Source organism: Momordica charantia (genome assembly GCF_013281855.1).
Source record: "Momordica charantia cultivar OHB3-1 chromosome 7 unlocalized genomic scaffold, Mcharantia_2.0 BLBB01000007.1, whole genome shotgun sequence".
Classification (NCBI taxonomy): Eukaryota; Viridiplantae; Streptophyta; class Magnoliopsida; order Cucurbitales; family Cucurbitaceae; genus Momordica; species Momordica charantia.
Window position 1 is genome coordinate 317,035 of NW_028275165.1, and position 27,520 is coordinate 344,554.

Genomic DNA, 27,520 nt, shown 5'->3' on the forward strand with positions numbered 1-27,520 from the left:
ATGAAAATGAATGGACGAACACAAGAACCAGGACAAAAATAGTATTTATATTTAAAACTTCACAAAAAGATGGAGATAGAAAAATGATAAAATTTATTAATTAAACCAAAAAACAGAAAGGAGACTTTTTATAAGTATGTTGGAAAGCGTGTATCTTCTTTTACTTGCAGTTTAACTTTTCATTTATTGTTTGTTTTTATTTTTTATTATAACGAGTTTGTGTTTTTAAGATATTGCACGTGATATCTAATCCACATGCATTTAAAGCTACTTGAGAATTGAGAGAAATCATTTGGGTTTCTTTATTACATGATTATCAATTATTTTTCATTTCTTGAATTTACTACTTTTTCACTCAAGTTGGTCCAACTCAATTTTAATTTGGTTATACATATTTATGATCATTAAGTGGGAAAAAGGATGTTGTCTCATCCTTTTTGTTTTAATTATGGTTTAATTGGATGTCTCCCCTATTTCGATTTTTCTTTTTGCTTCATATTCTGGATTAAATTTTGTTTTAGTGGAAGATTAGTATTTCTAAACACTCAAGTCTTAAAAATTTATAATTTAAAATGTCCGATAGATGTAACATTAAAAATCAATGACAACCAAATATTTTCTTCTGAATGAAAAATTAGTTATTAAAACATAAAAATTTCAAAGCCGTGACAAAATAAGTTTAACAAATCTTTATCAACTTTGTGATTATTCATTTTATAAAAAACGAAAAGGAAGACGAGATTACCGGTTAATTGTTATAATTATATTTTATTCTTTTTCAAAATCAAGCGTACTAAATAACCATCTATAATTTATTTTTTATAAAAAAAAACTCATTTTTTAAGTTCTTGAAAATTGGATTAAAAAAAAAAAAGCGGTTTCCAACAACAGAATTTACCAAGAAATTGTCAATAAAGTATTGTTCTATTTTATTATTCAGAGAAGAAGGAAAAGTATATGTGTGTGTGTGTGTATATATAAATATAAGAATAAAAAAGGGAAAATGATGATATTTTTCCAAATGTTCAAAATTTGAAAGGTCAACAGGTTGAAAAAAGAATGAAAGTCAACAGCCGATCAAACATTGTATACCACGTTGTCGGCCTTAAAACAACCATCATTACAATCATCCCTCTCACACCCTTGTTTTCTTTTCTTTTTTTTTTTTTAATTACAAGACTGTATAAGATTTGTTTCTTGTTTTACAATTCATTGAATCAAATGAACATGTTATATGTATTTTTGAAAATTAATTTTGAATTATTTGATTCAGATAAAAACTCCAACTAGACGTCATCTCTTTTCATTTCACTCATAAAAATCACTGGAGTATATTTTGTTTTTATATATAATATGTAGTAAAAAATTAATTTGACCAAGGACAAAATATATGTGATTATTAAAAATAGGCGATGACCACGTATATTTGCTAAGTGTTTGAATCAATGTTTTGTTTGCACATTTTTTTCAAACAAAACATAAAATAATATTTTATTTTTTTAGTTTTTCATATTTTAGATTTGAAACTCTAAAATACATCATTAAATTAAAAAAATAAAAACTTTGATAAATAATTATTTATAAACTAATTTTATTATTTTAAAATTAAAACATATAATATATTATAAATTATAAATTATTGTAAAATAATTATTATACAATTTTTATTAAAAAATGTTAATAAATTAATTAATGTTATTTTAGATTAAACTAAATATTTAGATGGTAATTACCATTAGTTTACAGATATATTGTTAGACACACGTTGAACAACTTCTTAAATTAAGATTCAACTTTGTTCAAGAACATTGAAAATGAAGAATACAACTTTGTTTTTAATCCCTTATTTTCTGATCACAAACCAAACACACCCTAAATTTTTAAGGTGGATTTTAAAAGTGCCGTTAAGGCTTTCAAAATTTAAAAACATCGTTAAAGTTGTTGCTATTAACATTCAATAAATTATTTACTAGAAATCTAAAAGAAGTATTTGCATTGTTGATTAATATGGTGGGTAAATCTCTACATGAGTAAGTACCTAAAACTACCTCCAATCAATTGGGCGCTCAATTTTGAAAAGAGTTCAAATTCATGTTAAATAAATTAATGAAAAATTTAGAATAATTATACAATAATTTGTTTATACAAAATTTACGAACTTAAACATAACATTTGAAATTTAGGGATCGTAGCTAAATAAATTTGAAATTTTGGAACTATAACAAAATAAGTATGAGAGGTATGGATCAAAATAGGATTTAAATGATCATCAATTGAGAATTCAATTATTTGTGATGGAAACATATTGTCAACTATGTAAACCAAAAAGTCAATGTAATTAGCCGTTTTGAATTAGAAGAGCAATCTAATTAATTCAAATGTTAAATTCATATTAAAACACCAACTTCCTTTGGATCACCTGTAAATTAAGATTTGTATTTGTTTTTGTAATGTGAAATAAGAACATGGAGAGAAGAAAGTGTGAAAGATTCAATAGGTCTTAGCAAATAAGAAGAAACTAGAAATAGAAACCGAATCCTCCCCACACAAATTTTGCACACCAGACTTTTCTTTGTTCAACAACTTTGACTTTGTTTTGTTTCGTTTCGTTTCTTACTTGACCAAAAACAAGAAGGGTTCCAAGCTTTCGAACAAAGCATTTTGGTGTATTTATTGTAATATTGTATCATTAATGCCTTGTTTTTTGTTCAAAATTTTCATCATGAGCATTGCTAATTTTGTGTATTGAGATTTGTTTCTCAAGTCACAAATTTAGCTCGTCATTTAAGTGGTTGTGGAGTAGAAGAAATGGTAGATTCAATGATATTTTTAGAAACTGAAACGAAACTAAAGTCAATGACAAAAAGCCTATGTTCCCACATTTCTCTTTTTATAAATATAAAATATGTTGCATTTGAACATATACTCATAAACGGACAATTTATACCAACCAAGAGGCAAGAACACAGAAACCATGTATGCATGTTAAAAAGATCAATGGTAAAGAAATTTAATAGTATATACATACATATATATATTTATATTCGAAGGCAGTAGGTCTGATTTGGTGTTGACATAATGGAAAACGAAGAACAAGGGAAGATTGAAACTTACATGACAAACAAAAGGTTTGAATTTGGGCAGAGCAGAAGAGGAATAATCTATCTGACTATGGAATAGAGTTGACAAAAAATGAAATTCCCATCTTCGACAATGTTCTCCCAAGTTATTTTAACAACTCACAGACCAGACGCCATCACAGAAACAATGTACACTACAGTCTCCTGCATCTGCTAAGCCACTTATTATTTTACCACTGTCAAATGTTCTGTGATTAATTTTGGCAAGAAATGGATTTTCTTTTTTGCTCATAAAAATATCTCCAAGTTTGATTGGACATGCCCGTTGAAGGAATGGTTGTAAAATGTCTCGGCTAAAATCAAAAGGTTTTTATTGTACAAGGGAAGACTGAAATTTCTTCTTGGATGAGGGAATGGGAACAGAAACTGAAAGGGACAATGAAGTCATTGAATCTTACCCTAAGATGGAAAAAAAATTCCAGATTGGAAGGGCAAAATCAACCAGTTGCGGCCAATGGTACGGCTCTGTAGCATGCTCTTTTTGCTGCTCGAACAATGTCCTCCACCTATACAAATATTACCATCAAACAGCGAAAACCGGGAATTTAGATCAGCAACATAAATCTCAATATACAGTTTCTTTCTTCTTTCTTTCGCTATTGAAAGTAGAGAAATTTTCAGGATGAGGAAAGGAAATAAACCTGAGGAACAGCCATCCGTTCGAGATTGGCTGCATAAGGCATGGGAATGTCAGCCCCTGCAATCCTCTCCACTGGTGCATCAAGATAGCCAAAACTTTCCTCGACGACAGATGTGCTGTATAAAAAGAAATATTCACTGTAAGTTAACAGGGTGTCTTCAAAATCAATCAAGAAGATGAGTGAACATGAGAGGGAGAAAAAAACCAGATCTCAGCTCCAACACCATGCTGAGGGAACCCTTCTTCAACTGTAACTAATCTGCTTGTCTTCCTCACTGAAGCATTAATTGTTGCTCTGTCTAGTGGGCGAATAGAGCGGAGGTTTATAACCTATATGGACAAGATAGGTTATTACACTTTTGATCAACCAAACAAAATCAGCGTACAAACATCTAAAAGATGAAGACTCCATCTGAAAAAATTACCTCAGCACTAATTCCTTCTTTGGAAAGTATTTCAGCTGCCTGATAATCCAAGCAAGAATTAATAATGGATGGAGAGATGAGAGAAATTTTTAACTCGTTAGAAACTATAAATTCCACTAAACATGTGTATCAAAGATATGATGATATCCACCCAGGAAAGTATATTTTAATTGCCCATTATTCCAACCTAAAAGCTGCTGCCAAGAAAACAATATTGCATCTTGGGGTACGATCTTCAGATCCAGACTTTTAATCGGTAGAGCACCATTATGAAAAATTATCACCGTTTACATCAAGTGCATAAGGAATATTCTGGAACCTGAATAAATTTTCCTTGATATCTAACGTAATAAAAATGTCACAACTAAAATAATTGCTTCTCACCAACCAGTCCAGTGATACATATTCAAGAGAGTTCTACTTCAAATCACACTCGCCCATGGCCCACCAAAGAACTTATCATTACCTCACAGATTGACATAGTCCTTGACATAGCAAATTAAGTTAAAAAAATTAAAAATAAGAACCTTTTAGGCCTCTTGTGATTAAAGTTTATTAGAGAAAGGGTAAGGAGAATGTCTCAGCCTGATAACTTCCGTGAACAGTTTTAGTTAGTTCCTTTATGTTTTGAAAACGTTTCAAGAGGAAGATATAACACCTTGGTCAATTATGCTCTGTTTTACTTATAAATAAAGTAGTTCTTGTGTCTGGGCACGTGTGTTGTTTTTGTGGAGTCTGAAGTAATGTAGGAGAGATAGATGACCCTTCAAACTGATCATGAGCGAGATAGGTGGTAAACTTGTTATTTTCCTCTTAGTAAAGTTTTTTTTTATAAGATCTTCTTAGTAAAGTAAATACAAGATACCTATCACAACCAAACCCCACGATCCAAATAACTGCACAATACAAGACACTGACCTTAAGTGCGTAGCCCACCATCTTTGAAAAAGCAGTAATAGTCACATCCTTCCCTTCTCTCTCAATCTATCAACATTAGGAAACCATAAGTCAGAAATGAATGATAAAAAGTTTACACACAGAAGAAGGATAGAAAAACAGAAACTATCTTCTTAAATGTATTAAAATGCAACAACAAAGTCACCTTAGCTTTTCCTATGGGAGCGGTGAAACTAGAATCAAGGACCTCGGCCGAAACAGGGAATGATTCACCATATCTGAGGCAACAGTGCACATAATTATTAATTATTTTCTTAGCATGTATATAAACACTTTCACTAACTACTTACAATAACTCATTTTCAAGAAACACCACAGGATCTGGATCCCTTATGGCAGCTTTTAGAAGTCCACGAGCATCTTCAGATGAATATGGGGCCAAAACTTTCAAGCCGGGACAGGAGCCATACCATGCTGCATAACACTGCACAGGAAAATTTGAAGCGCATTTCAAGATTTCTTACTTGCACCATCTAAAGTTAAGTCTAAAAATTTTAGGTCGTAAAAGCTTCCCAACATACAAGAAACAAACATAATATGAATATACAAGCTCACACGCACCCGCAAAAGAATAAAAGGGGAAGAAAGAAAAATCAACCTGAGAGTGCTGGGCACCAACTCCAGCAGCCGCACCATTAGGCCCTCTAAAGACAATTGGCACAGAAATTTGGCCAGCTGACATATAGTTTGTTTTTGCCGCAGAATTAATGATATGATCAATTGCCTACAGCAATGAGAAAGGAGCTGAGACAAGCAGTGATTGAAAAAAAGAGAGTTGGAGTACAAAAAAGTAGAAAGAATCAATACAAGGAAAACTACATTAGACTAGCACATTTATATTAATGATGTAATGATGGCATCATGACTACTGAGCCCTAAGAAAGCTAAAAGATGGTACAATCCACTATCCAACTGAGATAGAAGCAACTTCAATGTGAATAAGACAAACTTCGTGAAGGGAAAAGATGGAGAATAGAACCAGAAGAATTAATACAAACAAAATCCTTAAAGGATAGTTACATTTAAGTTGGAAAGCCAACTCTAATACAAAGAAAGATAAACTCCAGATGACAAGAAAAGTGGAAAGCAAAGCAATAGAAGGAATCAATAGTGTAAACTATATAGCAAATACATTTTAATATATGATATACTGAATTTATTATAACTACATTGCACTTAAAATGCTAGGTACGACACTTATTCAACACAAGTTTTCCTTTTCTTTTTCCATTTTTTCCTTTATTTAGTCAAAGCCCTCACAAGGATCTAACATAAATTAGCACACAACCCATAGGGGAATAAACTGCACCAAGAGTTCAATATTATCAAAGGTTTTCTCTCATTGATCCTCCATAAGTTAGTGGACGTGAGTTATAACTATTGAAAGCACAACAATGTAATTATTCCAGTTCCAAAACTGAAATACCAAATAAAGTCAATAGTCAGCGTCACTGCTACCAGATGATTTGGAGTCAAAATTTACTTCACTCAGCTAATGAAATAAGGCAGCATAGTACAAGGCAACAACAAACATATTCATCAAAGTTGTTTTTTACGGACAAAGTTTCAATATAAAGTTTTTAAAGCTAGCTAGTACAAGCACACAACACTAATATGACATGGAGTTGTATTTAGAATAGTCATATAACCTGCATAGAGAAATTAAATGTCATAAACTCCACAACAGGCTTCAGACCATGATAAGCAGCGCCAACACCGATACCAGTAAACCCAGCCTGCAAAGATTTAGAGAACACTGAAGTCAGAAAGAATATAATCCTTTTACTTTCATATATTTCACGGGCATAGAGGTGAAAATTCAAACTAGATCAATAAAATTGACGGAAAAAATATATTTTCAGGGGTGAAGTAACAACCTCTGTGATTGGGGTATCAAGAACCCTCTCTGGACCATATTTGTCCAAAAGCCCTTTGGTTATCTACTTGAGAGGAGATAAAGGCAAACAATTATTTAAATAGTACAATATAAACATATACAACATTAAAAAATCACATGTATTAGATCTCATCTCTTCGACATATCTAACCTTATATGCACCCTGATATTCTCCAACCTGCATTAGAATGTTTGAAGTAAGCCATAAGGATAGACACATCAATTTAACATAAAAATAGAAACGCTCATGTTTATTCTGCCTCACCTCTTCACCCATCAAAAATACTTTAGGGTCAGCGGACATTTCTTCATCAAGTGCGGAGTTTAGAGCATCTCTCACTGTCATCTGTGCATATTTGGAATGAAATTTAGGGTGAAAAAGTTAGCCTTTTGCTTTTAAACAACATTGAGCAACAGGGACAAACATTCCTAAATTATAATGCTACTGTATATGAAAAAGAAAGTAAATGGAAGGTAATTGCATTATGCACGAAGATCTAAAAGATACATTTCTGAATAACTCGCTGGACAATGACATGAGGAAAAATATGGTCCTGAACAATTTATTTCTTTAAAAAAAAACACTCCCATGATTTTCAAATTTCTTCAAAAGTAAAAGGAATCTTAACCATACTGGATGACAAGAAACCATATTATTTTACTCTAAAAAATTTCAGCATACAGTAACTAGGCATGGCCACTAACAAACCTGATCCTAAAGTAAGAGTAACAAGGACACGATATATTGAAACTATGAAAAACACTAGCTAAGACTGAATAAGAATAGGTAAAGTACCGAAAGCCCCAAGACAAGACACTGAATTACCTCTTTTGCAGCAGAAGAATAGTATCTCGATGCTGATGCAGCAGGGCGGAGTCGCTGCAAAGACTGCCCGGAAATCTGGAAAAAAAAAAAACAGACACACGCACACACACAAAAGAAAGAATAAAAATCCTCAGAGAATAATCGTATGTGTGATGGAAAAAAGTAATTTTTCATCCAAAGGCATTGAACCGGACCAGAATGGAGGAGCCTCCAGCGCCGACTTTTTGCCGAATGATTCCCCACATTTTTCTCGCGCGAGAGATAGCTCTGCGGAAATCAGAAACAAACACTCACGTATTTGAAACGATCCAAATCGTACTTCTATTTCAAACATTACAATATCACACAAACATAAATTCACCAACGCGCAATTTCCAAGCAGTTTCACTTTCTACTTCAGCAATAGAGGAAAGAAATCAAAACCAATATCAGATACAGAAGATGCAGTCACAGAGACAACAAATGCAGCAGAAATGAAAACCTGAATTCTAAAAGCAATTGAAAAAGATCGTAAAGCTTCACAACGGAGAAAGCGGCAGCTAGAACAAAATCAGATTCATGAACAATAATTGAAAATACGCGAATAATCAGAACCAGACCTGGCCGGAGTTTAGATCAGTGCAAGGGTTGGATCCGATCAGACGGGAGACTTGGGGAAATGGAGGGCTTCGAACTTGAAGACGGCAGGCCACCACCACCTTACCAAACTCTCCTAAAATTAAAATTTTTTATTTTTCTTTTTCGAATTTCTACTTTTGGAATTCTTTTTTAATTTTCTTAATTACCCTTTATTCTCTAATAATTATAATTCCGCCAAGTACTGCTACTGTGAGGCAACGGAGACGGAGAGTCGGTGTGTCTACATTCTGGTGGAGCAGCTCACATGTTAATATGGTGTACCCGAACCAACGACTTCTCACTAGTCAACAGATCCAACGTTCACGATCTTGTCTATTAAACCAATGTAAAATCTGCGGTTCGAATGGGCGATGGTTACAGTAGCAACCGTGTGTAACATGTCCACTCAAGTAAAACCCAAAGTTCCAAATTGACGACGGAGTCGGATATTGTTCAATCACTGACGTCGCTGCGTGTCTTATCGTTTTGTGGGGTTTTTTTTTTTTAATAATTCTTTGATGGTTTAAATTAAAGTTTGTCTTAATTTCAAGATTTTAAAACATTCCAATTATATTTACATAAGATATTTACAATTACATATTGTATCTTTTTTTAATACAATACATCGGCAAATATACAAATTCACGATCTTTTTGTTAAAAATAGGTACATTAACTCAGGCTCATGTTAACATATAGTTGATCCTTATCATACATCAATTAATATCATCGATATTAATACAGTTCGATTGATTAATACATTACTTATCTGATGTAAAGTTAAAAGTTCGAATCTACCCTCCTTTGAAAAAATCAATTGATAACACATGGACCATTTTTAATAAAAATATTGATTAGTGAGCTCGAACTTTTTTTTTTCTTTTTTAAGTAAAAAAACTTGGAGAATGAAGCGTCGAACTATAATCTTATTTATTAAGTGATGTTTGAATTAATAGATTGTGTTAGTTTTTTCTAATGATAAAGATGTGGCTAAATTTAGCCTAACTCAAGAAAAAAATTACACACATTTCCTACCTCAAGAAAGGTAATGGGTGACTTGTCCATTTAACTATGTTTAAATTGAAATAATAGGTTTTTTTTAAGTGGAAGATTCAAATTTTTATATCCCCATTTGTATTATGGAAAAAAATAGGGTAAAGTTTTCGTAAATGTTAATTAAAAAGACTAACAATAGATAAGTTTAGAAAAGTATATAAAGCAACTTTCATAAATGTTAAGGTATATCCAACTTTGAGGCATAACTCAATTGGTTATGATAGGTATCTCCATAAAAAAATTGTGAGTTCGAATCATACCCTAACATATTGTACTAAAAAAAATGTTAAAATATAATTATAAATAAAAATGTAGGAGGCTTGTCCTCTTTTTTTTATAAGATTCTTATAGTATATCGTATATTTCACAAGGTTTTAAGCGTCGATGTCGATGAAAATATCGAGACATCAATTTTATAAAAATGTTAGTAGAAATATCGATAAAGTATTAATTCCATTTTACTCAGATTAAAAAACAGTGTCAACTTCATGAATATTTATGGGATATTTATAAAAATAACAAATGTATTTAAATTAATATATAAATATTTTATATTTTTTCAAATAAATTAAAATTTACCAATATTAATATTACCTTCATAGTAATATTTTGTATATATATCTGTAATTTGGTGAAAATGTCGATTGATTTTTATAATGTCAAGTTCATTAATACATGGAAATCTAAATTTATAATATGTGGATAAAAATTTAATGCTCTAATATTTCATATATATAATATACTATATATTAAAATTATGAAACAGAAAATGTAATTTAACTCAAAACTCGTTAATTTATACAGTTAGTTATTGGGGAAAAGGGATTAATTGGTCGCGACACGAGTCACGCCAGCCTTTGATCGCACGCTTGAGTACGGGAACAAAAAGCCACACGTGTTTCACGTTGAAATCTTGTAAGATTCTTTTTTCTTTTCTTTCTCGTTCAATTAATTAAAATTGCTGTAAAAAAAAACGAAAATTAAAATTGAATAGATAGAAATTATGTAACAGAACTCCATCACTTGGAACTGGATATTCCGTCCCAGGGAAATGGAACGACCTTACGCACTCCGATAGAGCCAAATTAGGGTTCTGCCCCAAAGTTCATTATTATATTTATTACCAGGTTAAAAAATTACCGAACTAATGATTTAATTAATCTCTATATTTTTAAATTGGTAACCATTTAATCTTTAGACTCAGTAGATAACAATTTATTCTCTACGGTTTAAAATTTGTAACAATTTGATCTTTACTTAAAAAATCTCGTAAGACAAGATTTGAATAAAAACAACATTACCATGGCTATGCCGTTAGACAATATCTTTGTTTCTCTTAACATCTCTCAAACGTAATATTGATGCCGAATTATCAACTAGTTGAGATTTACGATGAGTTTCTTTTTGACCGAGCTAAACAACTATGCAAGAAAGACTCAATGTCCACGAGTTAGCGAGGAGCGTGATGAACAGTGGCGTGAGTGAAGAGTGTTCTTTTGACTTTTTTGGTTGGCTCCGTGATGTAGTTTTTTTTCTCTTCTTTTTGAGTACATGTTGGGGGAGGAGATCTAACTCACAACCTCTTGGTTGAAGATATACCGCTAGGTTAGGTTTACTTTGACCGCGATGTAGTTATTTAAACTGATATTTTCTTATTCTAATATTAATCTGATGTATTTTTTTTCTAAAAAAATGTGATTTGATCTCATAGCTCAATATCAATGTTTAGAGGGATATTTTGTGCTTTTGTTTAGAGTCTGTTTGGTAACGTTTCCATTTTTTGTTTTCGTTTCCAAAGTTTATTAAGAAATTTAAGCATTGTTTAACTAAATATGTTTCTTGGTTCTCATTTTTTTTGGAAACATTCTTAAAATTTTATAGAAATTTTGGAAACAATAAAAACAAGCTTCTTATTTCTTGTTTCCGTTTTCAATTTATTACAGTACATAAATGTAAATATTATTTGATCATCATTAAATTCATGGGTGTTGCGCTATTCAATTATATTTTTCTTTATTAAAAATGAAGAAACAGATCCAGAAAAGAGAGGTTACCAAACGAGTCCTTAGGGCTTTAAAGAATTTCCTTCTTAAGAGAGAAGATAGAACTTGCTGAACTAAAACATTGTACTCTCGTTGATGAACACATATTTTTCAATTTAGTGATCTTTTAAAAGTATCTGTTATAATATTGGTAGAAACGACTTTAAAAGGAATGAGTTAAAACTCTATGACGGTCACCTACCTAAGAATGAATTTCTTACGTAATTCCTCAGCAACCAAGTTCAGAGGTCAGGCGGTTATCCTGTGTGATTAGTCGAGGTGTGTGCAAGCTGACCCATTACTCGCAGATATTAAAAAATATATAACTAATATATAGGTAACAAAACTTTTCAATCCAAGTTTGTCTAGAGTACCATGTTACAAAATTTTCAATCAAATTTATAGTACTAAATAGTAAATAATTATAATGTTGACGTAAACATTTTAAAAATGATATTTTAAAATAAAGTAATCAAATTCCACAGGGGTAGGGTATACGTAAAATTTGTCAAAGCATTACTTACATTTCTATAGGTAAGAGATTTATTGAGTGGTTCAACGATCTCTATCACTTCTCAATGAAATTCGTAATGATCTAGATTGATTTTTTTTAGTGATCACATAAGAGATTGATCTCTATGAAATTACTTAGCAGGAAAAGTTGAGATTCCGGAGTTAGAGTTGGCATTAATGTTTTTTTTTTTTTTTTTTTTTACAAACTCAAGGGATGTTAGATTAATATCTATTGAATTATGTTTATTTCACATTTTAATTTAGGTTTATCACTCGTGGGGGTATATTAGTCTTTTGCCTATGTTAGTTTAGTATGAATAAGTTGTTATGTTGATTTTTTAGGTCATACAACTCAATCAAATGAAAATTTAGCCATTTTTTTGTACTCTAAAATTTCTCTTTAACCATCGAGCCTAATTATGTTAAAATTTCAGTTCCATCCATCGACAAGTGTTGAATTTGACTAACATGAACTTAACTCATCGATAATTGACACCTATTTAGATCATGAGGTCGAATCCTCCATCCCATTTGTTGTACTAAAAAACATAAATGTTGAATTTGAGAAAAATTAATGTGAGCTTTCATACCTTTAGCCCAACAAACTCAACGACAAAAATATGTACATTTTGGATGTGTTATTATGGATAATGTTGCTATGCTCAAACTAAATGGTCCACATAATAGATTGTTTTTTTTTTTTTTTAGTGAAAGGGTTTCTGTTTCGGGAAAAAAAAACCCACGAGACAATTAAAAAAGAGTGTAGAATCTTATTATCAATAAAAAGGGTCAAAACTATTTTGTAAAATATAACAAATAACCTATCTTGCACGTGAAAGGAAGAGAATAGCTCTTAATACACTTTTAAAAAGCATGGGTGATACTTTTTTCCAAACATAGAAATTATCTCATCCTCAGTTTTTAGAGGGTTGGAAAGATACTTTGGTTTGAGTTACTACCAAAATTATCACTTTTTAACAATTTAAAAACCGTCAATAATGGACGAAAACTCTTTCAAAACAATTGTAGTCGTTAGATATCAGTCATTGTAGAACTATGACAACAATATCATGAAACGTTGCTAGCATTAGTTTCACTTTTCTGTCGCCACGTAGCGATGAAAATATATACGTGCATTGCAATTTATCTTCGTCATTAGAGTTGCCAGACTTAAAGAAGCCCATATTTGTGACTCTTAGAATGTGTTTTGGAGTGATTTAGCATGACAGCTGTCATTGTCAAAATCAACACCATTTCATTCAACATATTTAACAAATTAAAAAATTGAATTTAGAAAGGTTTATTAAGCGAGAGTAAATTAAACTATCTTTTATCTTCTTATTGGTGTATATCAGGTCAGGTCCTTATAGACCAAGCAAGCAAGTACAAAAAATAATTAGTTATCAATGGTACAACCAACCAATGACTAAGTAACTAATTATGGGTGTGTTTGGGAGTGATGGTAGATTGAGTGGTTTTGAAAATCTTTTTGTAAGTATAATTGATTTTCCAAAATAACCACGGAAGTGATACCTTAAAAATCAATTTAAAGTGATTTTAAGATTTCTTAAAATCAAATATTTAATTTCTCAAACATAATTAATGGGAAGAGAAATGATTTTCACAGTGATAGAAGTAATTTTGGTATTTTCAAAATCACTCCCAAACACATCTTAAGTATCTTAATAATTCTTAAGGTATCACTTTAAATGATGATTTAAGAAAATCAATTATACATAAATCTATTTTTTCAAAATCACTCATTCTACCATCACTCCTAAATACACTTTTAATGATTTTTATTGCATAATCTTTGCAACTTAAACTTAGTTTTGTTTTTAAAATCAAAGCCCACCCTCTTAGTTACATTTATACCCCTTATTTTGGTAACATACATGTATTTAATTACGAGGGTAGTACAATAAAAAAAAAAAAAAAACTATTTTGCATGACAAATCACAAACCAAACCATTTTTTACACGATAAGTCAAAAACTAAAATATTTTTACATGCTAAGTCACGAATCAAACTATTTCTACATGGTAAGTCACAAACAAAATGTGAATGAACCCCCACCCCACACTCTCTCTCCTCAAACATATACAAGTCACAATTTCAATCACGAAGTTAAAACGTGCCACAACACATGATTAATAACATAAGAACGGTTGGAAAAATGTCGAAAGAAAATTTTTTTACCTTCAATTTTAGACAACGCATGATTAATAATGTAAGAACTGTTGGAAATGTCAAAAAGAAAAATGTTTTTCACCTTCAATTTATTGTTTAAGTAAAGCAAAGTAACTACCAAAATGAAAATAGTTCATTGATAATTGACATATATCTCCTACCCCACGTGTTGTACAAACAAAAAAAAAGTAAAGCAAAGTAACTATAGATTTAGAAGTGGGAGGATTATTCAAATACGTTTTTTACTCCATGAGATTTTGCAAAAAATATTCTGAGCTCGTTTTTCATTTCATTCATCTCCGACAAGTGTACGCTTGAGTAAGAAGCTGTATTAATGTTGGGAGCAACCAATAGGAAACGATTTAGCATTGTGGTCATGCCGAAATTGCTATCAAGGCGGTAGATTTCTTCCATGGCACAACAAAAATTATTTTCATCCAAATTCTCTTCCAGTACCAACAAGAACTTCCACCCTTTTCCTTTCTCCCCGAAATAAGTCAAATCTATATCTCAAACATAATTTACAACTAGAATACACCAAACTAATGTTTAAAGTCACAATCATAACCCCAATCTCAACTATAAAAATCATAACACCAATCTCAAAGACTAAAGTTACCATAAGTCCCAATCTCAAACATAAGTCTAACATAAAAAAGGTAATAACTACTCCCATCCCCACCCTAATCTCAAACTTAATAACAATATGGAACATACGTCAAAATCAAAATCTCAAATTAAAGTCACAATCTATACCTCCTACCATTTCAAAATAAATTATAATCTTAAACACAACACATCAAACTAAAGACTGAAGTCACAATCTACCCCACCCCATCCCACCATATAAAACATAATAATTCTAAGCATATTTATGAAAAAAAAAAAATCAAAATCTCAAACATAAACAAAACAACAATACAATATACAAAGCTCAAGACTAAAGTCACAATCTACCCCTATTCCACCCTTTCGAAATAAGTTATAATATAAACCTACCTCAAAATCAAAATCCCAACATAAGTAAATACCAAAGCACCACAAAAAGAAAAAGAAAAATAAAAAACACTAACTAATGTCACAAATCTAACTATCATGGTGGTGATCCATTGGTTAAGAGAGATTAGGGTAAATTGAGAGAGGGTCAAGGAAATGGGCCTCTATAGACCAGAGAGGCCCAAACTCAACGATAGACCGAGTGAGTCGGGGCTCGGTCTCGACCCCAACTCGACGCCAACCAGGGCTTGGCCCATTGGCTGAGCCCACATTCTCTCATCTCCCATTGGTTGAGGTGCCTAGGTCCATACATGAATCCTTGTGATCCAGTGACGAGAGGTAAGCAAATAAACCCTAAGTACTTCACTTAGTAATTCTCTCATCACTGACTTAAGTATCGGAGCCAGTAAAGTCATACTGGATTAGGGTTGTTTGGTTTTGCAGGTATACGGTCCCGTGATTGTCGAGCTTGTGCACATTTGGTGAGAACCAAGGAGACCAAATTTCCAGCATCAACACCACCTATTATATGAATTAATTCCTATATGTTTTCCGACACCAAATGTTGTAGGATCAAACAACTATTCTGTGAGATCAGCTGAGTTGCCGTAAGTTGGCTTGAATAATAAAAAAAAAACTAAGCTCACAAATCTACCTAAGTTTCAATTTAATATGTTTTAAGTTTTAGTTTCAATTTAATTCTCATCGTCATCGTGTTGTTAAACCTCGCAAATCATCCAACCTACTACTTTTTCCCTATTTTCTCTATGGGCACAAGTCGAAACTGAGAAAACCTACATAACCGAACCGAGTAAAGCGAATCTAATTTAACGGTCTGATCGGTCCACGGTCCGATTCGAGTTATTTTCTCACTGAATCCGACCAAAATCAGTTCGATATATCGGTTTGGGGCGACCCGATATGATGGAACCGACAAGACAAACACATTTTCAAGATGTTTTTATTTTTCCGCCTCTGGTTTACTCCTTGGTTTTATTCTTAGTTGAAGACTGCATTCATTTTAGGTCTCCGCCGCCGCCACCAGGGTACCGCAGCCCAGCCCTCTCCGGCGACTCGCTCGCAGTCACCCCGCACAACACATATTCACAAATTCCGGCGACTAATTCCATGTGGGTATCTCTTCTCTCCAAAATCCTTCGTCTCTTCTTCCCCTAATTCGCTACTTATGCGATCGCCCACTTCCATTTTCTCGTTTTTCTCTTCTAAACCCTGTCTTTTATCTCCCACTCTCTCTAACCCTCTTCTCTCTCTCTATGTAAGAACTAGATATATATTTGGGCCAATTTGGTTAGCAAAGCATAAAGCTTCTGCGACTGCCACGCTCCGAATCAAGCAGCGGCATAGCGAGGGAGATGGCGGGTGCATTTTGGGGGACTCGGGTCTTGGAGATTGTGAAGAAGCACGACTCTGGAGGTTTAGTCTGGAAGAGAATTAAGCTCACAACCACCCGTAAAGCCAATGCCAAAAAAAGGCTTCTTCGTGTTTGGCAGGTTCTCTATCTCTCTTCTTCTATTACTCGCGTTACTACTCTTTTCCATTCCATGAATTGGTGCTTCATATCTATTTAGAAAAAATTCTGTCAGAATCTATGCTACAAAGAACTTTGGAGTTTTGTGTGGAAATACTCGAACAATACCTTGCTCTGAGTTGGTTTAAGGAGTAGAACTTTGGTGGGTTAGATATAAAGGATAGAAAAAAGAACAAGATGAAAACCTTGAACCATACAATACACATAATATTGGATCTTGGAAATCCATGCTCTGTGGCAAGTATGGTTCTATTCCTTCTAATTGTATTTCTAATTCTAGGATCAAAGGTACCTTTCCTCGGTGGGACATTGATCTCGATCTACCTCCATGGGAAGGGATATAGCCTGCATTAGGGCAATTGTATAGGCCCAACTGAAAAAAAGGGTTGCTCAAAAATAGAGCGCCTGGACAGGGGTCCTTGAATGATTGGTCCAAGCCGAAATCTTCCACCGGGGATTGTCTTGCTTGGATTTCGATTTTCTCAACCTCGACCATTTTTTGGATCAGGTCATCAACCATTGACTCGTGTAGATCTGTTGCATTGGGATACACAGAATTTTCTATCTTTGTTAGGTTCATTGTTGGGGATGGGTCGTTGATTTTCTTCTAGAAGAATTGTTGATTGGGGGATAGCCTCTTGTGCTTCCACTTTCTTAGCATCTATCCTTGTTTGCTCTGGGGAATTCTTATCGTTTAACTTTGGGTTTGGCCGACCATTGTCTGATCAAGAGTCTTCGGATGTCTCTTTGCTCCTTTTCTGGCTAATTTCTATCCTCGTTCAAGAGTTAGAGATATTTGTTTTTGGTCTCCTAGCCCATCTAGGAAATTCTCGTGTCAGGGTCTCCCGAGTGGGTTTATATTCTCCTTGCTTTGGAAGGTACAAATTCTCAAGAAGGTTAAATGTTTTTGCCCAGCAGATCTCCCATGGAAGGATTAACACCATATGTAGAGGTCATCTTTTGTTCTACTAGGCAGCTAGGGTCTTAGTGGTGTAGATTGTGTAAGAAGGCTGTGGTGTGGAAAGTCTAGATCATATTTTGTAGGATTGCTAGTATACTTCAAAGATTTTGGGTCAGATTCCTGGGGACTTTTGGTATTTAGATGGCTTGCAGTAGTTTGTGCAAGATTATGATGGACAAAGTTTTTCTCCACTCCCTTTAGTGATAGAGAGATGTTTCTTTGGCAGGTTGCTTTCTTTCTTGCTCACAAAAAGGAGAAGCTGAGAGCACTTCCTCCACCATAGCCCCCCAATCTCTATGCAAGCCCAAGAAGCTTCGAACATCTCAAATAACTGACTCCAAATCTTCTAGGCAAAAATGCAATGCCATAACATGTGATCAAGACTCTCAGAGTCTTGTTTACAAAGAACAATGTTTTAAAAGGCTAAAGGCGGCCTCGAAGCTTTTTCTCTTGAAAAGGCAAGGCGTAAGCCTCAAGGCGGTATGAGGCGTAAACCTCAATTTTAATTAAAAGAACTAAACGAATCCTAAATTTGTGTGGTCAAGTATTACCAAACATAATAGTTATATAAAATTATCAAAATATCTACCTGTTACTTGTCACTCAAAAAAAAATTCTAAAAAAACATCGTAACATCACTACTAAAAAATTCTAAAAAAACATCATAACATCACTACTATTATCACCAATAGAACTTACTTATTCTATAAATTATTGTCTTCAATATTTTTTATTTTTAAAGTCTAGGTAGTAAAAGTAGTAATAGATTGAATTGTTACAACTCCTGCTTAGGATTCCATACAAAAAAAACTTTGATATTTTTTAAGAATTGGAAAAATTAATAGTATTGTAATTATTACACGAGGCGTATACTTTAAGCCTCAGTGCGTTTTCAAAGAGGTGTAAGCCTCTTCTATGCGAGGCGTAAGCCTCTTATAGTCCAAAGAAGGCGTAAGACTTGAGGCTAAAAGTTAGAGCCTTGCCTCGAGACGGGCCTCAAGGCGTAAGCCTCAAAAGCCTTTTAAAACATTGACAAAGAACACACCATTGCGGATACAAACAGGAAGAAGAATGCTTCTAGATACGATCCAGGGTATTGATTCTCCCAAGTAAGATATGCCACATGAAAAACTTAATCTTCTTTGCTATATTGACTTTCCAAAGCGAGGCAAACACATGGGTAGCCAGGGAAGGAGATTCTCCTGCTTGATTCTGTTTATGCACTGGAATGGACTTCTGTTGTAATGTAAAAAAGGTCAACCATGTTAATCATTCTTAAAATGGTTAACAGTGAGATTGGTGATTTCCATTTTGTTGAGAAATTTGTTTAAGTTATTTCTGCAGTACTTTTGCATTTTGACATCATTTCCCATTGTTTTTAGTGCATTAGATAGGTCTCATGGTTATTCTCTGCTCAAGTAATTCACCTATGGTACAAATAATTAAGAATAAATGGTCGGACTGCTTTTAAGCTTTTAGGCTTCATACAGATCACGGAACTGTCCACAAATTTCTGTAGCACCACAAATGAAAGGAAAATTTTCAATAACTTTGTTGTTATATCTAGAAATGATGTAGGGTATTAGTCCCAAACAGTGTCCCATCCAAAAAAAGCTCCTATGTATAAATGGCCTAAAATCGTATCTAGAGCGTTTGGTCTTCTACCTACTTTTAGCTTAGTACCTCTTCAGTACCTCTTTATGGAAACCCCAAGAAGCCTCTTTTTGGATCTTGATTGTTGAAAGAATTTCTAGCAAGCTAGATAGATGGAAAAGAACTCCCCTACCCGAGGGGTGGTAGTGTCATCCTCATCCAAGTTGTCCTTGCAAGCCTTCCAACTTACTAGATTGTTAGGATCCAGTAATAAGAAAATGAATGACTTTGGAATTATATTGCAACATCAAAGAGAAAACTACAACAACAATAATCTTTCAAGAAGACTATCTCTCTCCACAATCCACTATGGACTGATTTCCAAAAATTATGCATGTCCTCTAAGCTCCTACGCCCTCTATTTATAACCAATTTTTTTCCGTACAAACTACCAAGTAACTACAACTATACCACCATTAATATCCTAATAACATTCCCGATATTTCCCTATATTTTCATATTAATACTAACATAGATGTTCCTCTTTAGAATGCCAAAATTGGTGGTGAACAACATTTAGACGATTTTAAGGAATTTCTTTTGGGAAGGAGCATTGAATGGAGGTTCCCATCTTGTTTTTTGGAGCAATGTTACTCCGAATCATGCTTAAGGGAACCTAGGCATTGGTAATATTGGAAACCAGAACATTGCCCTCCTTTCCTTTTTTTTCTTTGTTTTTTGTGAAAGAAATAATTTCACTGATAATATGAAATTACAAAAGTTCATTGCCCTCCTTTCAAAATGGCTGTGGAGGTTTCCTTTGGAAAATAATATATCTATGGCACGAAACCATTGCTAGAAAGTAAAACTCATTCCTCCTTTTGGAAGCACAGAGGCTCTTGGAATTTTCTTGGAGAGCGCAAGATGTTTTCTTCCAGAATGTTTCTTTCATAGTGGGCAACAACAGTGAAATAAGATTTTTGGATGCCCTTGAAGATTTCCTCCCCTCTCTCGGCTGTCCTCCCCAGACTTTACCTTCTCTCCAATGGCAACAATCTCTCATCATCAGCCCATATGTGGACCACCTCCAAGGAGGGATAGAACCTCAATCCTAGAAGAAATATTTATAACTTAGAGGCATAGGAATGGATCTCCCTCACCAGCATATTTCTCTCTTGCGTGCTCTGAATCTGAATAACACGTATTCTTAACTTGCCCATATTCTTGGAATTTCTGGAAAACTGGCTTCAGCACTTCCAGTTGGGCCAGTTCTCTTCTAAATGACTTCGAAGGCAACCTTTCTCTTATCTTCGACGGTTGCCCCTTTAAAAAAGAAGATCTTTGATTTTTAACAGTAGATCTTCGAAAAAATAACAGTAGATCTTTGATTCTTTTTTGGCAAAATCTTCGTTCTGTAGCTCCTACCTGAGGTAACTTTCCTAGTGTGGGCTTTCTCCCCTTTTCCTTTTCATTCTGCCGTTCATTTAATAATTAATTGTCTCATATAAACAAATGGAAGGAAAAAAGGCTTTTCTGCTTCGGTGAATGGAATTCAAAGCCCAGGCTGATTCTCTTACTTGTGGGAAAGTGGAATGTGTATTCAATGAAATAAAAATTGCAAGGGTCAGCTTAGATATTTACTATTTAGCTATTAGAATTGCATTATAAATTAAGGCATAAGCTATACCATTCTACAAGTCTTGACATAGTGACTAAGAGGTTTAATTAAATATTTTTTATTTAATTGATTTACCCTGTTAAAAGTGTCAAATTTATATGCTAAAAAAGAAATTTTGTAGTCTTAATTTTACTCTTCATGTGTGGATTCTATCTTTCTAATAATATGTTGGAGTCATTTGTTTGGTCATAGTTATGATGCAAAATGTGTTATTTGGCTGTTAGGTTCATGTTTAGTTGACTTGTATAAATTATACTTATCAAATACATCCTTCTATAGATGGTTCATTCTAGAGTCATTGCATTTTCTCTACCTTTTTCTATTTTGTTGAATTTCTGTATAACGCATTCTAAATGTGTATTTCTTTTCACCAGAACGAGGCTGTTCTGAGGGCATGTTCTGAGCCACCTCCTCCTAAATCTTCAGGAGGTATCAGCAAAGACAGCACAAGTAGCCAAGTTGGAGAAAATAAGTAAGAACACCATAGGGATCCGAAAGATTGGCGACTCTGGCATTGCAGTGACAAATTTTCCCATTTTTTTGGGCCTTCTTCTAGAAGGGAAGAGTAAACATTAAGTAGATAGAAGTGTTCAAAAGTTTCCATCCTTGATGACAATACACTAGTGTGGATTACTGACCTTGAGATTCACATCATTTTTGTTTGTTTTTGTCATTTGATCTAACATGATTAGTTTTTCATAGTCCTTAGCTCCCTCTTGTATGTTATTTGATCTAATTTGCTTTCTGAGCAAACTCACTCTTGAAATTTGGTGCTGAAAATATCTGAACGGGTAAAGGCAAGCCTTACAAGAGAAAGTTCATAATCTGTAGTAGTGTTCCTGTATTGTATTTTTAACTGGTCACAACACTTAAAAACATGAGATGGATTTGGTATGATCAGAATTCTTCTTGTTGGAAGGTTGAAGGAACTATATGTGAACCTTTGTTGGAATGGTTACTCCTTTATGTTGGATTGGCAGAAAATATGAATATGGTATGTATTGTGTTATCCAAATTCATATCAGGGAAAAGAAGTCGGATGAAAACGAGAACCGAAATTATTTAATCGAGTTGAAAAATTCGAGTTATTGTATTGAGTGGGACTGATCTGCTCTTTGCATACAGCTCTGATTTATTCAGTAGAAATTTCTGCAGATATTTTCCTTGGTTAGTCTGTTTGTTTTCAGACCTCAACATTATACCTTCACTTGTTGCAAAAGGCGAGCGCAGTTTCTAAATTTTCTGGACAAACTTGTTTGTACAGTTCAAAACTTAAATGCTCAACTTGTATCATAAGCTAAGATAGCGCTCCCAATGGTAAAATAGGGTATGGGTAGGGTTGCCCTCCATCATCATGGAGAGATCTCTCTTCATTCACTTTGTGTATTAGGCTGAGCTATCCAGACCCCAAGTCTAAGAGAATTTATTAGAGAAGGTTGTAACAATGTAGCTGGTAGAACATGTATCCAACAGTTTTGGGGAAGCGTGTAGATTTCGAATCTGCATTCAACGATTATTAGAGCAAGTCTCACCCTGGTTGCCACGTTTAACAATTTTTCCTCTTTTGCAGCAATCGCTTTCGGTTCCATAACTGCTGGGAGTGAGAAGTGGGCATTTTGTGCAGGTATTACCTTTCATCTCTGCCATGTTCTCATATAACTCGAATATTGCAATATTTCTTGAAAGTTGTTGGCAGAAAGAAAGGTCTAAGAATGTCAGGAATTTACTAACCATTGAAATGGAGAAGTATGAGACATGGAAGGAATCCTTATTGTTCCAGTGGAGACCCCACCCATGAGAATTTTCTTTATTATTATTATTTGCATAAGATGATTTTGTTTAGCAGAGAATGAGGAACAGATAGATGTCTCTGTTGCAGGGATGCAAAGCAACCTCTGTTATTTAATGTTTGTCCAAAACAAACAGCTTGTAACAGTGGTTGCCTCAAGAACTGGTCAACTTACATCACATTATTCACCAAAGAAAATTCCTTCTTTGATAGGTCATTCTTCTTCATAATTCCTAAACTGCCCTTCCCTCCCTTGTTGCCTTTTGGTTGCATTTTTCTTTTAAATGTTGTTGACCTTATCAGTTTGGCCTACACAATTAAAAAAATCAAAAGTTGGAGCTGTGAGTTTTGTGGTCTACCATGACGTGCTGCCCACGTGATTGACAAATGAGAAACCCCAAGTCAGCAATCCACAACCCAACCCAATTACTTTATTATTATTATTTGCCTTCTTTTTTCTCTCTGTCTTGACAATGAAATTTGTTCATAAAAAGGTGACGTGAAGAACTTCAACAGCCTTTGCTGATGATTCTAACCTTCCATCACAAGAAATTCCAAGCCCACCATTTTATTATTTTTTCAAAAAAAAAAAAAACCCGCCTTTTGTATTGACTATGTTTTTATTTTTCTTTATAGCGCTCTCTTACGGAGAATGATTTCTAGTTGTCCTTTCAAACGGTTTTTATTCAGATCCCTCCATTCCATTCTCTCGATAGTGTTTTTGAACTCAAAACCTTGGGAATTAAACAAGTATTTGGATTGAGTTTATATAACTCGTGATAAAAGTTGGGTTTAAGTAGCTTGCGAAATGATTAAACTCGTAGTGTGAGATAATCTTAATATTGATTTATATTCACAATTTTGGAGCTCATGGGCCAAACAATTCCCAAGAGGTTAAGCAAAAGATTGATAAGGATAGGTTTTCGTAAGGTTGAATTGACTTATTAAGATAAATTAAAAACCAAGGCAAAAAAAATGAACCTTTCAATAAAAAAGGTTAACCAAATCTATTGAAATTTACTAAAAGTAGAAGATTAAAACCACTTAAATTGACCAAAATTAATACAATAAAAAATTGACGAGCATTACCCTTTTATTTTTATTTTAGTTTTTTTGTTGGTCAATTTTTTTATTTTTCCCCTTCAATCACAGAATTATGAATTATGGGTTCATATTTGCAATTAAAACAAGTGTTAAAATATGCCGCCCTTTGCCTTTTTGGCGTCCAATTGGCGGCCATTCATTGGTCTGTGGCCCACGCTTTTAACCCCCACGGGTATGATATCACCAAGTTTGCGTACGGTGATTACCCACCCCTTATAATACTCTCACGTAAATTTTAATAAATAGTTTAAAGAGATTTGATTATTTTTTTCCTTAAAAATAAAAAAGTAATTTTGGTAACTTATTATGCTTCGCTTCAGATACTTTTTAAATTAATAATACGCACGGCACGGTGGGTGAGTCAACCGCAGGCCGACATGCTCTTGCATGGGTGACACGTGTCGCGGCTCCATCACTTAAAGATTAACATGATTAAAAAATTATTAGAGCAATTAATTAATTCATTGATTCCACTTAATTAGTATATACGTATTTTATTCGATCTACGGAGCAGTTGGGAAGAATTTATAAATGGGAAAAGTTCATAAATTTTTTTTTTCTTTTTTTTTTTTTTTTTACTTTTTACTTTTTGGATTTAACGACATGGGTTTTTTTTTTCTTCCTTTTTAGGGAATTAGAGAGTTATTTTCAGAAATTTGTTAAATCCTGCTTCCCCAAAGATAGCTTTTCTTCAACTGGGAAGGCATGGGGGACATAGCTCTGACATTTGGAACATTGAAAGTTGACTTTTTCTTTTTTCTAATTTAAAAAAAAAATCATTTACAAAGATATAAATAGAGATTAGAGGATTCGAATTAAAAAAAAAAAAAAAACAATGCCTTTAAACTGATTCCGAGTGAATTTGAAGATTTAAAAAATCAGCATATATACTCTGCTTACAATTGTTGGAATTGGGTTCTCTTTGTTAATTTTAAAGAGTCAATTCTTTTTTTCCTTTTTCTTTTCCTTTTCCTTGAAAGAAAAAGCAACCTCTTCATTAATCGGATCCTCCGAGGATCACATTCTTGTTCTTTTTTTTCCCCTCCTTTCCCCTAACCCTTTTCATCTAACTGCATGGCTTCAACAACAATGGAAAATTTCAAAGTTATGAAGCAAAAAGACACCATTTTTGAGACTCAACTAATTTACTAAATGAATTTGAAAAACTTGGGATTTCATTACATAAACTTCTTCCATTTCTTCTTTCTTTCTCTGGGTGACTAAGAACAAGTTAAAACGCCGATTCAGTTTCTTTTGATCTCATTTGGCATTTGGCTGATGATATATGTCAATGATAAGAACACAGACAAGAAGCCCCAAAAACTACAGGACCAAGTACTAGGACTAGGATTTCTTCCTTTCATGGTTATTTTCCGACATGGGAAATCACAGAAATTTACTGCAACTGCACTACAACAAAACACACAAAATGAGCTGTCTTGTTTTTAAGTTTTAAGGTTTTCTCCTGAAGTAGGGGAAGCTGTTGCAGCTGCTGCTTTCTTCGTGGTCATCCAATTCATTGGAAGAGATCTCTGTGATCCCACTAGACCCTGAAGAGGAGCAACAAGGAGCCAAATTCAAGTCTCTCTCTTTTCTCATGAAGTCATAAAACACAGGCTTCCCAATCCTTGCCTTTCTGCTGTCTCTCTCTTCTTCCTTTTGTTGCCCATTTCTTTTCTTCAGAAATATGCGACACAGAACCCAATTCTCCATTGGTGGAGCCACAGAGCTCTGCAAAAATTCACCAACAAAGAACACACTTCTTGTTAAATCACCGATACACCCAAAAGCTTACTGATATATTCAACCATTTGTTCATGTTTTAAAGCTCCAAATTAGTATTATCTGTGGGAAAGAAATAGAGTTTAAACACAGGATGATGAACTTGACTCTCCACCAATCCTTTCCTCCTTTTAGTTGGCTTGGCTCTAGATGAACTTAAGCTACCAATAGACTCAAAAGCTCAAGCGGATAATTTAAGCTTTTAAAGCTGGGAAAGGGAAGATGTTGTGTTGAATTCTAAATGATTTTGTTAAAAAGAATGGCATAGAAAAGAAGAAAATCACCTGAAGCGAGGTATTCTCCTGTGAGGAATTAAAGCAAACAGTTGGCGGGCAGCCGAGGCGGTACTCGTGCATAATCCAATCGGTTCGGGAGCCATGGGGCGGTTTCCCTTTGTAGAAAACCAGAGTTTTCTTCATCCCCACCACTTGATTTCCCTTGGAAGCCACGATTTGCTTGTCAATCCCCGTGGCTTTCCAATACCCAGAAGTCGTGGCCCTGTTTGATCTGTTCCCATTCGGGTACTTGGCCTCTCTGGTGCTGAAGAAATACCTCTCCTGCTCCATATTCCCTACAAAATCCAAATCCCCCAATTTCAAGAAACGAACCCCAACACCCACAATCCCAATCTTAAGAAAAAGCACAGAAATGGAAGTCTCAAAACGAACCAGGCAAATCCCATGGATCGGCCTTGCAAACCTCGACCTCAGGGATGATCGAAGCCGGCAGCGGACACGAAAGCACCTTCCGCTTCAAGTACTGAACCACAAGCTCTTCATCCGTGGGGTGGAATCGGAAGCCAGGCGGCAGCCGGAGGACGCCATTTCTGACAAAATTAATCTTCTCCATGGGCGCCGCAGAAGAAATTGTATAAGACCCACCAATCTGCTGCAACTCGTGCAAACGGAGGGGGGGAGTTCTTATAGTGGGAGAAAGCGGGGGAGAATCATGAGAAAGAAAGAAAAAGCGAAAGGGGAAATCAAAGAAGAAGAAGAAGAAGAAGAAGAAGAAGAAGAAGCGTGGGAGTGTGAGAAGGAAAGTGAAGGTTCTTTATAGTAATGGGTGCTCTGAAGAAGAAGAAGAAGAATAGAGAAAGAAAGGAAACCAAAGGAGGAGAAGGAATAGAATTGGACGACATGTTTGGCGTAAACAAGACTCAATCTCATTTCTTTTTTGGCCAAACACCAATTTCAATTCAATTATCTATTCCATTTTTCCTTATTAACTTTTCTTCAACATCATTCTAAATTATATATAAAAAAAAAAGACACCCCTTTTATACGAAGACGAAGACGGGAGATTAAACTTTCGACTTTGTTCATTATTGATGTCTTAAGCGTTGAGTTTAAATCGACAAAAACTCCCTTTGTATATTTAATGCATAATATTAAATTTGTTTATAAGTTTTTGTCTTTCTTTTTCCATTTTGGTATCCAAAATTTTTATATAGTTTCTATTTAGATTAATGCGTCACTAGAGACTAAATGTAGTATTTAACCAAAGTTACAGAACTAAAAATAAGATCTAATAGTTAAATTAGGAAAGTAGATACAAATGTAAAAATTAAAATAAAAGATTGATAAAAGTTGGAGATCAAAGCTACATATTGTCCTTTTAGTTAAAATGTCTTCAAAATATTGTAGTTAATATTGAGTTTGAGTCGAAAGAAATGGAATGGAAACACTTGATTATTATTTATTTATTATTATTATTATTATTATTATTTTATATAAGAATGGAAACAAAGCGTATGTATTTTCTAGTT

General features: G+C 33.9%; 3 protein-coding genes across 4 annotated transcripts; 1 reads left to right on the forward strand and 2 right to left on the reverse strand.

The window, feature by feature from the left end:
• Positions 1 to 3,001: 3,001 nt before the first annotated feature.
• On the reverse strand, positions 3,002 to 8,642 carry MAB1 (Transketolase family protein). The gene is made up of 15 exons (XM_022293239.2): positions 8,485 to 8,642; positions 8,080 to 8,152; positions 7,886 to 7,960; positions 7,325 to 7,405; positions 7,211 to 7,237; positions 7,040 to 7,102; positions 6,812 to 6,898; positions 5,761 to 5,886; positions 5,453 to 5,586; positions 5,308 to 5,380; positions 5,124 to 5,189; positions 4,206 to 4,244; positions 3,986 to 4,110; positions 3,782 to 3,896; positions 3,002 to 3,646 (listed from the first exon to the last, which is right to left on the reverse strand). Exons 2-15 carry the CDS (start codon positions 8,128 to 8,130, stop codon positions 3,578 to 3,580), a joined length of 1,131 nt encoding a protein of 376 aa, XP_022148931.1. The 5' UTR covers positions 8,131 to 8,152; positions 8,485 to 8,642; the 3' UTR covers positions 3,002 to 3,577.
• A 7,603-nt stretch (positions 8,643 to 16,245) lies between these two features.
• LOC111017505 (uncharacterized) lies at positions 16,246 to 21,974 on the forward strand. Of its 2 annotated transcripts, none has more exons than XM_022293276.2 (3): positions 16,246 to 16,429; positions 16,581 to 16,810; positions 21,455 to 21,974. In XM_022293276.2, the coding sequence occupies exons 2-3, from the start codon at positions 16,673 to 16,675 to the stop codon at positions 21,554 to 21,556; spliced, it is 240 nt and encodes a 79-aa protein (XP_022148968.1). In that variant the 5' UTR covers positions 16,246 to 16,429; positions 16,581 to 16,672; the 3' UTR covers positions 21,557 to 21,974. The 2 variants fall into 2 exon arrangements, with proteins under 2 accessions (XP_022148968.1, XP_022148970.1); XM_022293278.2 differs by having other exon boundaries at positions 16,247 to 16,429; positions 16,587 to 16,810.
• Positions 21,975 to 25,099: 3,125 nt separating this feature from the next.
• On the reverse strand, positions 25,100 to 26,900 carry NAC083 (NAC domain containing protein 83). The gene is made up of 3 exons (XM_022293177.2): positions 26,424 to 26,900; positions 26,040 to 26,326; positions 25,100 to 25,704 (listed from the first exon to the last, which is right to left on the reverse strand). The coding sequence occupies exons 1-3, from the start codon at positions 26,602 to 26,604 to the stop codon at positions 25,426 to 25,428; spliced, it is 747 nt and encodes a 248-aa protein (XP_022148869.1). The 5' UTR covers positions 26,605 to 26,900; the 3' UTR covers positions 25,100 to 25,425.
• Positions 26,901 to 27,520: the final 620 nt, after the last annotated feature.